This window comes from Cetorhinus maximus, unplaced genomic scaffold (assembly GCF_964194155.1).
Source record: "Cetorhinus maximus unplaced genomic scaffold, sCetMax3.hap1.1 HAP1_SCAFFOLD_1298, whole genome shotgun sequence".
Taxonomy (NCBI): domain Eukaryota; kingdom Metazoa; phylum Chordata; class Chondrichthyes; order Lamniformes; family Cetorhinidae; genus Cetorhinus; species Cetorhinus maximus.
Window position 1 is genome coordinate 51330 of NW_027597239.1, and position 12858 is coordinate 64187.

A 12858-nucleotide genomic window follows, 5' to 3' on the forward strand; every position below is an offset into this window, starting at 1 on the left:
CGGAAATGGCAGAGGATGATCCTTTGAATGCGGAGGCTGGTGGATTTGGACAGATTAGGAGAATGGGCAAAGAAGTGGCAGATGGAATACAACTTGGGGAAGTGTGAGGTCATACACTTTGGTAGGAAGAATAGAGGCATAGACTATTTTCTAAATGGGGAGAGAATTCAGAAATCTGGAGTGCAAACGGACTTGGGAGTCCTAGTCCAGGATTCTCTTAAGGTTAACTTGCAGGTTGAGTCGGTAGTTAGGAGGCAATGTTGGCATTTATTTCGAGAGGACTAGAATATAAAAGCAGCGATATTCTGCTGAGGCTTTATAAGGCTCTGGTCAGACCACATTAAGAATATTGAGAGCAATTTTGGGCCCCGTATCTCAGGAAGGATGTTCTGGTCCTGGAGAGGGTCCAGTGGAGGTACACGAGAACGATCCCAGGAACGAAAGGCTTAACATATGAGGAACGTTTGAGGACTCTGGGTCTACACTCGATGGAGTTTAGAAGAATGAGGGGGGATCTGATTGAAACTTACAGAATACTGAAAGGCCTGGATAGAGTGGACGTGGGGAAGATGTTTCCATTAGTAGGAGAGACTAGGACCCGAGGGCACAGCCTCAGAGTAAAGGGAAGACCTTTTAGAACAGAGATGAGGAGAAACTTCTTTAGCCAGAGAATGGTGAATCTATGGAATTCATTGCCACAGAAGGCTGTGGAGGCCAGTTCATTGAATGTATTTAAGACCGAGATAGATAGGTTCTTGATTGGTAAGGGGATCAAAGGTTACGGGGAGAAAGCGGGAGAATGGGGTTGAGAAACTTATCAGCCATGATTGAATGGCGGAGCAGACTCGATGGGCTGAATGGCCTAATTTTTGCTCCTATGTCTTATGGTGGGGTGATAAGTGAGGACAAGGGGGACCCTATCATGGTTCTGGGAGGGAGAGGAAGGTGTGAGGGCGGATGCGCGGGAGATGGGCTGGACATGGTTGAGGGCCCTGTCAACCACCATGGGTGGAAAACCTCAGTTAAGGAAGGAGGAAGACACATCAGAAGAACTGATTTGGAAAGTGGCATCATCAGAACAGATGCGGCGGAGGCGAAGGAACTGAGAGAATGGGATGGAGTCCTTACAGGAAGCAGAGTGTGAGGAGCTGTAGTCGAGGTAACTGTGGGAGTCGGTAGGCTTGTAATGGATATTGGTGGACAGTCAGTCAATCACCAGAAATTGAGACAGAGAAGTTAAAGAAGGAAAGGGAAGTGTCAGCAATGGACCATGTGAAAATGACGGAGGGGTGGAAATTGGAAGCAAAATTAATAAAATTTTCCAGGTCCAGATGAGAGCATGAAGCGGCACCGAAGCAATCATCAACGTACCGGAGAAAGAATTGTGGGAGGGGGCCTGAGTATGTTTCAATTTGGTTAAAATTTGGAGAACCAGTCTCAGATAATGCACACAGATTAAGAAATCTGTCCTTCCAATTCAGTGAATTCCAACTTATTTCAATCCTCAATGTAAATATTTTATCTACACTTATTTATCAAATTAGGTTGATTATCATGAAAATCATCATACCAGTGGCCCCTGTGGTTGCATCATGCCTGGTCGTACACCAAGTAGGCCTGGTGGATATCCATCAGCCATTCTGCGACGGTCATCCCAGTAATGATGTTCCTCTTCCATCCTCCTCCAGTAGATGTCCTCTTCATATCGCCTGAAGAATACAAAAACCTTGCTCTTTAGTCACCCTTCAAAAAAAGACATTCATCCCAAATGGTCCAATCATTTGGAATAAATTCATTTTGTTAAGAATATCTTAAACCAAAGTAAATTAATATGCTACATCATAACTCTGAGAATAAGTACATTAGGAGGGGACAATTGTTCTGAAATATGTTCATTTTCAGACACATTTTGGCAGGGAACAAATTCACCTGAAGCATTAATAGATAATGGTGACCACCGCACAGTCATTCTGGAGACCAAGTCCCGCCTTCACATTGAGGATACCCTCCATCGTGTTGTGTGGCACTACCACTGTGCAAAATGGAATAGATCTCAAACAGATCGAGCAACTCAAGACTGGACATCCATGAGGCACTGTGGGCCATCAGCAGCAACAGAATTGTACTCGAACAGAGTCTGTAACCTCATGGCCTGGCATATCCCCCACTCTACCATTACCATCAAGCCAGGAGATCAACCCTGGTTCAATGAAGAGTGCAGGAGGGCATGCCAGGAGCAGCACCACCTAAAAATGAGGTGTCAACATGGTGAAGCTACAACGCAGGACTACTTGCATGCCAAACAGCATAAGCAGCAAATGATAGACAGAACTAAGTGATCCCACAATCAATGGATCAGATCTAAGCTCTGCAATCCTGCCATATCCAGTCGTGAATGGTGGAGGACAATTAAAACAACTCACTGGAGGAGGTGGCTCCACAAATATCTCCATCCTCAATGATGGGGGAGTCCAGTGCAGCAGTGTAAAAGATAAGGCTGAAGCATTCGCAACAATCTTTAGCCAGAAGTGCTGAGTGGATGATCCATCTCGGCCTCCTCCGGAGGTCGCCAGTCTTCAGTCAATTCGATTCGCTCCTCGTGATATCAAGAAACGGCTGAAGGCACTGGACACTGCAAAGGCTATGGGCCCTGACAACATTCTGGCAATAGTACTGAAGACTTGTGCTCCAGAACTTGCCGCGCCCCTAGCCAAGCTGTTCCAGTACAGCTACAATGCTGGCATCTACCCGGCTATGTGGAAAATTGCCCAGGTATGTCCTGTACACAAAAAGCGGGACAAATCCAACGCAGCCAATTACCGCCCCATCAGTCTACTCTCCATCATCAGTAAAGTAATTGAAGGGGTCATCAAGAATGCTATCAAGCGGCGCTTGCTTAACAATAACCTGCTCACTGATGCCCAGTTTGGATTCCGCCATGGTCACTCAGCTCCTGACGTTACAGCTTTGGTTCAAACATGGACAAAAGAGCGGAACTCCTGAGGTGAGGTGAGAGTGACTGCCCATGACATCAATGCAGCATTTGACCAAGTGTGGCATCAAGGAGCCCTAGCAAAACTGGAGTCAATGGGAATCGAGGGGAAAACTCTCCGCTTGTTGGAGTCATGCCTTGCACAAAAGGAAGATGGTTGTGATTGTTGGAGGTCAGTCATCTCAGCTCCAGGACATCACTGCAGGAGTTCCTCAGGGTAGTGTCCTAGGCCCAACCATCTTCAGCTGCTTCATTAATGACCTTCCTTCCATCATAAGGTCAGAAGTGGGGATGTTCGCTGACGATTGCACAATGTTCAGCACCATTCGCAACTCCTCAGATACTGAAGCAGTCCATGTCCAAATGCAGCAAGACCTGGACAATATCCAAGCTTGGGCTGACAAGTGGCAAGTAACATTCGCGCCATGCAAGTGTCAGACAATGACCATCTCCAACAAGCGAGAATCCAACCATCGCCCCTTGATGCTCAATGGCATTATCATCACTGAATTCCCCCACTGTCAACATCCTGGGGGTTACCATTGACCAGAAACTGAACTGGACTAGCCATATAAATACTGTGGCTACAAGAGCAGGTCAGAAGCTAGGAATCGTGCGACGAGTAAGTGCAGCTCCTACAACACTCAAGAATCTGGACATCATCCAGGACAAAGCAGCCTGCTCGATTGGCACCACATCCACAAACATTCACTCCCTCCACCAGCAATGCACGATAGCAGCAATGTGCACCATCTACAAGGTGCACTGCAGGAATTCACCAAGGCTCCTTAGGCAGCACCATTCAAACCCATGACCACTACTACCTAGAAGGACATGGGCAGCAGATAGATGGGAACACCATCACCTGGAACTTCCCCTCCAAGTCACTCACCAGCCTGACTTAGAAATATATCACCATTCCTTCACTGTCGCTGGGTCAAAATCCTGGAACTCCCTTGCTAACAGCACTGTGGGTGTACCTACACCACATGGATTGCAGCGGTTCAAGAAGACAGCTCACCACCACCTTCTCAAGGGCATCTAGGGATGGGCAATAAATGCTGGCCCAGCCAGCGAAGTCCACATCCCGTGAATAAATTTTTTAAAAATGCAAGTTTTTGTCGGTCTGCACTGTTTAGATTGGTCTGTCACTGGCTGGTGCCTGGTGCACGCAGAAGCATGTGGGGCACACAGAGGGCTGAAGCACGTGACAGAAGTTTAAAAAAAAATTGTTCCTGGAATGTGAACGCTGGCAAGGCTCGCATTTGGTGCCCATCTCTCACTGCCCTTGCGGTGGTGGTAGTCAGCCATCTTGAACCGCTGAAGTCCATCTGCTGTAGGTGCACCTACAATGCTGTCTGGAAGGAAATCCTAGGTTTTTGACTCAGCTTCAGCGAAGGAACGGTGATATACAGCTATACGTGGTTTTAAGTAGTCCCAAATAGAGTAGTTTTGTTATTAAGTAGTTAAGAGATGACTATCTATTTATTTGTTTCAAGTACCCCATTATAAAAAGTAGTTGGGAACCAGGTGCCAAAGATTTTTTGTAACTGTCTGCACAGTTACCAACTGGGTGAATCAATGAAAGGGCAGTTTCCCCATCCTCGAGAACTTTAGCTTAGGTTTTGCTCTCTTCCCCACCACCAGCCCTCCCGCCCCCGCCTCCCCACCAAAACTTTGGAACATGCACCTTCTATCGACAGCCAAGAACATATTCTTCTGGATCCATGCGGAGGTATCTGCATGTTCCACAACAGCAGCAGTGCCAGGTGAGAAGTTGGCCATGGCCACTGGCACTTGCCCCAGGAGCCTGATGTTCCAATGTGTCTGCTGCCTTAATCCTTCTAAGGGTTTGGAAGGTGATGCTTAAGTAGCCTTGGCGAGTGCAGCTGCCAACAGATAGTGGTGATGCTTGCAGACAGGGCAGTTGGTGGTGGTGCTTGCTGGGTGGGGGCAGTTGATGGAGAACAAAACAGCACTAAGTAAGGGAAGTCCAACAACAAAGTTACTGGCATTGTTCCCATAATCAATGGGATGCGATTTACGGGAAGGATGGGGAGGGCAAGAGTGGGATTTTTTAAAAATTCTCTCACAGGACGAGGACATCGCTGGCTAGGCCAGCATTTATTGCCCACCCTTAATTTCCCTTGAGAAGGTGGTGGTGAGGTCCCTTCTTGAACTGCTGCAGTCTATGTGGTGTAGGTACACCCATAGTGCTGTTAGAGAGGGAGTTCAAGGATTTTAAGCCAGCGACAGTGAAGGACGAGCAATATATTTCCAAGTCAGGATGGTGTGTGGCTTGGAGGGGAACTTGCAGATGGTGATGTTCCCATGCATCTGCTGCCCTTGTCTTTCTAGGTGGTAGAGGTCATGGGTTGCAAAAGGCATGGGGGAGTTGCTACATGCATCTTGTAGATGGTACACACTGCTGCCACTGTGCATTGATGGAGGGAGGGATGTTGAAAGCAGTGGATGGGGTGCCAATCCAGCAGGCTGCTATGTCCTGGATAGTGTCGAACTTCGAGTGTTGCTGGAGAGGCACTCATCCAGGCAAGTGGAGAGTATTCCATCACACTCCTGACTTGTGCCTTGTAGATAGCAGAGAGGCTTTGGGGAGTCAGAAGTGATTTATGCCCCAGACTTCCCAACCTCTGACCTGCTCTTGTAGCCACAGCATTCATATGACTGCTCCAGTTCGGCTTTTCGTCAACGATAACCCCCAGGATACTGAGAGTGAGGAATTCAGCGATGGCAATGCCGTTGAATGTCAAGTGGAGATGGTTGGATTCTCTCTTGCTGGAGATGGTTATTGCCTGCCACTTATTAACCAAAGCCCGAATGTTGTCCAGGTGTTGCTGCATATGGGCACAGGCTGCTTCAGTATCTGAGTCGTCGTGAATGGTGCTGAACATTGTGCAATCATCAGCGCATCAGCGAACATCCCCACTTCTGACCTTATGATGGAGAGAAAGTCATTGATGAAGCAGCTGAAGATATTTGGGTATAGGACACTACCCTGAGGAACTCCCACAGTGACGTCCTGGGGCTGAGATGATTGATCTCCAACAACCATTTTCCTTCATGCTAGGCGTAACTCCAACCAACAGAGAGTTCTCCCCAATTCCCACTGACTCCAGTATTGCTAGGGCTCCTTGATGCCACACAATCAACACTGCCTTGATGTCAAGGGCAGCCACTCTCACTTAACTCTTCTGTCAATGTTTGGACTAAGGCTGAAATGAGGTCAGGAGTTGGGTGGCCCTGGCAGAACCCAAATCGAGTGTCAAGTGAGCAGGTTATTGCTGAGTAATTTCCCCTTGATTGCACTGACAATGACCCCTTCCATCGCTTTGCTGATGATTGAGAGTAGACTGATGGGCGCAATTGGACGGTTTGGTTTTGTCCCACCTTTTGTGGATAGGAAGTTTTCCACATTGTCGGATGGATGCCAGTGTTGTAGCCAAGCTGTTCTAGCACAGCTAACTGTGCAGCTAGTTCTGGAGCACAAGTCATCAGTACTATTGCTGGAACGTTGTCGGGGCCCATAGTCTTTGCAGTATCCAGTGCCTTCAGCCATTTTTGATATCACGTGGAGTGAATCAAATTGGCTGAAGGCTGGCATCTGTGACGCTGGGGACCTTAGGAGAAGGTGAAGATGAATCATCCACTCGGCATTTCTTGGTGAACATTGAAAGTGTTTCAGCCTCGTCTTTTGCATAGATGAACTGGGCTCCCCAATCATTGAGGATGGGCTCATTTGTGGAGCCTCCTCCTCCAGTGAGTTGTTTAATTGCCCACCACCATTTGTTACTGGATGTGGCAGGACTGCAGAGCTTAGATCTGATCCGTTGGTTGTGGAGAAACTTAGCTCTGTCTATCACTTGCTGCTTATGCTGTTTGGCATGCAAGTAGTCCTGTGCTGTAGCTTCACCAGGTTGACACCTCATTTTTAGATGTGCCTGGTGCTGTTCCTGGCAAGCCCTCCTGCGCTTTTCATTGAGCCAGAGTTGACCCCGCCCCCCCCGCCCAACCCCCACCCCCGGTTATTAGCTTGATGGTAAAGGTAGAGTGGGGGATATGCCGGGCCACGAGGTTACAGATTGTGATTGTATTCGATTCTGCTGCAGATGACCCACAGTGCCTCATGGAGTGCAGTTTCAAGTTGCTAGATCTGTTTGAAATCTATCCCATTTAGCACGGTAGTAGTGCCATACAACATGACGGAAGATATCCTCAATGTGAAGACAGGACTGCATCTCCACGAGGATTGTGCAGTGGTCACTCCTACCTATACTGTCATGGACTGATACATCTGCAACAGGTAGACTGGTGAGGATGAAGTCAAGTGGGTGTTTCCCTCACCAGCTGCCGAAGACCCAGCCTAGCAACTATGTCCTTTAGGACTTGGCCAGCTCAATGAGTAGTGGTGCTATCGAGCCACACTTGGTGTTAGATATTGAATTCCCTCACCCAGGGTACATTCTATGCCTCTGCCACCCTCAGTGTTTCTTCCAAGTGGTGTTCAACATGGAGGAGGACGGATTCATCGGCTGAGCTGGGGGAGTGGGGGGGGGAGGTTGCAATCAGCAGGTGGTTTCCTTGCCCATGTTTGACCTAATGCCATGAGACCTCATGGAGTCCAGAGTTCATGTTGAGAACTCCCAGGGCAACTCCCTCCCGACTGTATACCACTGTGCCGCCACCTCTTGTAGGTCTATCCTGTCGGTAGGACAGGACATACCTAGGTATGGTGATGGTGGTGCCTGGGGCATTGTTAAGTATGACTATGTCAGACTGTTGCTTGACTAGTGCCTGGGACAGCTCTCCCAATTTTGGCACAAGCCTTCAGCTGTTCGTAAGAACTTTGCAGGGTTGACAGGGCTGGGTTTGCTGTTGTCATTTCCGGTGCCTAGGTTGATGCCAGGTGATCCGTCCAGTTTCTTTCATTTTTGTAGCAGTTTGATACAATTGAGTTGCTTGCTTGGCCGTTTCAGACGGTAGTTAAAAGTCAATTACATTGTCACATGAATACATCAGCAGTGATTCTATAGGTGAAGAGAATGATTAACACTATACCCTCCATAATTTTATAATTTTATTTATTTATTCTTTCATTGGATATGGGCAGCACTGGCTAGGGAAGCATCTGTTGCCCATTCCTAATTGCCCTTGAGGTGGTGGGAGCTTGGGCCATTGCAGTCCTTGTGGTGTAGCTATACCGAGTGCTATTAGAAATTAAAACAATTTGCATATTTTGATAGCTTCGTAACAAGTATATCACTGTGTGTTGACCAACCATTTAAAATACTCTACGCCTCAAAATCTGAAGATTGAATAAACACAGCAAGATGCTGTGCGGGTGTGGTTAATCCAGTTGTTGGGACACAAGTTTACAACTGCAGGGCGTTCTACACAATCTAATTCCAATGGACATGCCACCATGCAAATTTAGGCCCAAGGAAGCAGGAGGAATAATATTGCCACAAACTTGAATCCTGAACAAAGACTGTTTCATGGAACAAGATTGGAAGTTAGGAAACTGTTTCCTTTGACGATGGATAAATTTATGGCCAACATATTCCAGTAAAGACGAAGGGTGGGACCAACAAATCCAGGGAACCCTGGATGTCGAGGGATATACAGGATTGGATAAAGAGAAAAAGGGAGGCTTATGGCAGATACTGAGGGCTCAAAACAGCAGAAGCCCTAGAGGAGTATAGAGTGTGTAGGAGGGAACTTAAAAAGGAAATTAGGAGAGCAAAAAGGGAGCTTGAAAAAACATTGGCGGGTAAAATAAAGGAAAATTCAAAGTTATTTTACAAGTTCATTAAGAGTAAGAGGAGAACTAGGGAAAGAGTGGGGCCCATTAAGGACCATAGTGGCAATTTGCATGTGGAGCCGGAAGACATAGACAGGGTTCTAAATGAATACTTTTGTGTCGGTGTTCACAACTGAGAGAGACGATGTGGGTATGGAAATCAGGCAGAAGGACTGTGATATAATTAAAGAAATTAGCATAGAAAGGGAGGAGGTTCTAAGTGGTTGGGCAGGCTTAAAAGTATATAAATCTCCAGGCCAGGATGAAATGTATCCCAGGGTGTTAAGTGAGGCAAGGGAGGAGATAGCAGGGACGCTGGCAATAATTTTCAATACCTCTCTGGCCACAGGAGAGGTGCCAGAGGACTGGAGGACAGCCAATGTGGTACCATTATTCAAGAAGGGAGGAAGGGATAAACCAGGGAACTGCAGGCCAGTCAGTCTAACCTCAGTAGTGGGGAAACTATTGGAAGCAATTCTGAGGGACAGAATTAATCTACACTGGGAGAGGCAGGGATTAATTAAGGACAGTCAGCATGATTTTGTTAAGGGGAGGTCATGTCTGACCAATTTGACTGGATTTTTCAAAGAGGTGACCAGGTGTGTAGATGAGGGCAATGCATTTGGCGTAGTCTACTTGGACTTCAGCAAGGCTTCTGATAAGGTCCCACATGGGAGACTGATAATGAAGGTAAGAACCCATGGGATCCAAGGCATCTTGGCAAATTGGATCCAGAATTGGCTGAGTGGCAGGAAGCAGAGGGTGATGGTTGAGGGGTGTTTTTGTGACTAGATGCCTGTGTCCAGTGGGGTTCCACAGGGATCGGTGTTGGGTCCCTTGCTGTTTGTGGTATATATAAACGATTTAGACTTGAATGTAGGAGGGTTGATCAGTAAGTTCACAGATGACATGAAAATTGGTGGGGCGGTAAATGGTGAGGAGGATAGCCTTAGATTACAGGAGGATATTGACGGGCTGGTCAGATGGGCTGATCAGCGGCAAATGGAATTTAATCTGGATAAGTATGAGGTGATGCACTTGGGCAGGACAAACAAGGCACGGGAATACACAATGAATGGTAGGACTCTGGGGAAGTACCAAGGATCAGAGGGGTCTTGGTGTGCACGTCCACCAGTCCCTTAAGGTAGCGGGGCAGGTAGATAAGGTGGTTAAGACGGCATATGGGATGCTTGCCTTTATTGGCCGAGGCATAGGATATAAGGGCAGGGAGGTTATGCTGGAACTGTTTAAAACGCTGGTTAGGCCACAGCTAGAGTATTGCGTGCAGTTCTGGAATCCGCATTGTAGGAAGGATGTGATTGCACCAGAGAGAGTGCAGAGGAGATTTACCAGGGTGTTGCCTGGGCTGGAGAGTTTTAGTTATGAGGAGAGAATGGATAGACTGGGGTTATTTTCCCTGGAGCAGATGAGATTGAGGAGGGACACGATTGAGGTGTATAAAATTATGAGTGGCATAGATAGACAGGAAGGAACTTTTCCCCTTGGTGGAGGGATCAATAACCAGGGGGCATAGGTTTAACGAAAGCGGCAGGAGATTTAGAGAGGATGTGAGGAAGAATTTTTTCACTCAGAGGGTGGTAGGGATCTGGAACTCATTGCCTGAAAGGGTGGTAGAGGCAGAAACCCTCATAACATTTAAGAAGTGTTTGAATGTGCACTTGCGATGCCATGGAATACAAGGCTGTGGGGCTAGTGCTGGAAAATGGGATCAGAATAGTTAGGTACTTGTTTGGCCGACGTAGACTCGATGGGCCTTTGTCTGTGCTGTAGGCCTCTATGACTCTACATAAAGTACTGTTGCAATAAATATATTAATTTGATTGCAAATGCTCTGCTAGATATTTTTTTTCACATTCATTTTGGATATATTAAACTGTTCTGTAACATTAGTAAATTGTTCATGGGGTGCAGGAATCACTGGCAATGCCAGGACTCATTGCTCTTAAAGTGATGGTGAGCCCCATTCTTCAACTGTTGGCCATGTTAGGTGAAGGTACACCAACACTTCTGTTGGGTAGGTTGTTTCTGGATATTGACCCACTGTCAAAGAAAGAACGACAATATATTTCCAAGTCAGGATGGCGTGTGACTTGGAAATGGCAGTGTGGCCATGGTCCTGCTGCTGTTGTCCTTCTAGTTGGTAGAGAACATACGAATTTGGGAGATGCAGTTGAAGCAGCCTTGGTGCCTTTCTGTAGCGCATCCTGTAGATACTGCACACTGCAGCCATGGTGTGCTGGCGGTGAGAGAGACTGAGAATTTAAAGTTCTGGTTGGAGACCAGAGTCAGGGGACAAGTGGCAATATGGGTTGCTAGTTGACTTCAAGACCAAAGATAGTGGAGTAAAGAGTAGTTATTCAGAATTAGGGTGATTGATGTTACACTGCACACAGCCAAATGGGCTGCCGTAGTCATGTCAGAAACTGGTGCCTGGATTGAAGCAAAGTTGAAAAGTCCAATCTTATTTTCATTGTACTTTATCAAAGCTGTTTGATACAACTGGACATCTTGCTGGGCTACTTGAGGGGAAATTAAAAGTCAAACATATTGTTCTCATTCTGGAATCATGTATAGGTAAAACCAGGTAAATCCACCAAATCTTTTCACCCCTCAAAAGGTCTTACTGAACCAGATGGACTTTAGGACAATCCAATAGTTTCATGACCACCTTTACGGATACTAGCCTTTTATTCCATGTCTATTTAATTGACGGAACTTAAATTCCCTCGTTGTTGTGGTGAGATTTGAACTCATGTCTCCAGATCATCAGTACAGGCTTCTGGCTTACGAGTCCAGTAACATAACCACAATGTTACCATATTGACCATTAACCATAACATTCTGTAATGTATTTATTTGGTTCCTAAAATTGAAGCCAAACCATGAACATTTTAGAATATAATGAAACAAAGAACATGTCGTTCCAGAATTTTAATAGGTTTCAAAGATTACATAATTCTTAAATCTTCATAACTTTTAAAGGCACTTGGCATTCCTGATTATAAATGTAGAAATTCATAGTAGCAGATCAATCAAATCTCTTAAAATAAACTCAAAATGATCATCTGATTACCTCATCTCCATACGCCAGCGCTCCTCCTCTTCTCTCCGTCTCCAGTATTCTTCCTTCTGCATTTGTTTCCTCATTTTTTCTTCTTGGATTTTTCGTGCTCTAATGCTTGGCTTTACTTCAACTTGTAATTCAGGGTTTACTTTTTTCTTATTTAGAAGGAAGGAAGAAATATTTCACACAATTGTTGAAACAAAATTAATAGCTAATCATTTTTATTGACTTGGCACTCACTTTATACTGTAGTCTGTGTCTTCTCCCTTTCAAATGCATTTCCTTTGCATTAGGGTCATTGAAACTACACTCACACAGCTTACAGTGGAAACGAATCACTTTGCCTTCATCATTTCGGACCTTTCAAAAAGGAGGGAAATTTATATGAAACATTAATTTATGAAAAAACCCTTGATACTTTTGTTAGAAGCTGCCCTGGCTAGATGAAGCTCAAGGTCCCTGCATGAAAATGCACAGTGTCCAAGTTCCCAGCACCTATGCATTAGACTGAACTGGAAACAACCCAATGCATATTCTTAAATTAACAATTTTTTTTTGAGGGGAAGGACATATAGTTTGTTGCTCTAAAACCAATCCCTATCTGCGCACAAAATTTGTCAACAAAAATCCAACCCAGTTAGCAATAATTAATCCACATAGCAATCCACTCATGCAACATTATAAAGGGGGATTATACTCCCAATCGCACCACCTTGGAAAAACACAAATTACCTCTCAGTAAGTTTTAAATCCAGTAAACATTGTGGCAGAAAGACATTTGTTAAATGCAGTGAATTGTAAGGATCTGGGTTTAAGTCTGACCTCAGAACGTAAGTGCGAATTCTAGGCTGACACTTCAGTGTGGTATTGAGGAAGGTGCCTTCTTTTGGATGAAATACTAAACTGAGGTCCTGTTTGCCTGTTCAGCACTAATTGGACAGAGGGAGTTTACATGTTATATTA

At 45.8% G+C, this 12858-nt stretch overlaps 1 protein-coding gene across 2 annotated transcripts in view; it reads right to left on the reverse strand.

Annotated features, from left to right (window-relative positions):
- LOC144676025 (zinc finger RNA-binding protein-like) overlaps window positions 1–12858 on the reverse strand; it is a 48677-nt gene that overhangs the window by 24130 nt on the left and 11689 nt on the right. For both annotated transcript variants that reach the window (XM_078536548.1, XM_078536547.1), the window contains exons 5-7: window positions 12136–12255; window positions 11905–12050; window positions 1571–1709 (exon numbers count right to left, since the gene is read on the reverse strand). In XM_078536548.1, coding sequence (XP_078392674.1) covers window positions 1571–1709; window positions 11905–12050; window positions 12136–12255 — 405 coding nt within the window. The remainder of the gene's footprint in view (window positions 1–1570; window positions 1710–11904; window positions 12051–12135; window positions 12256–12858) is intronic.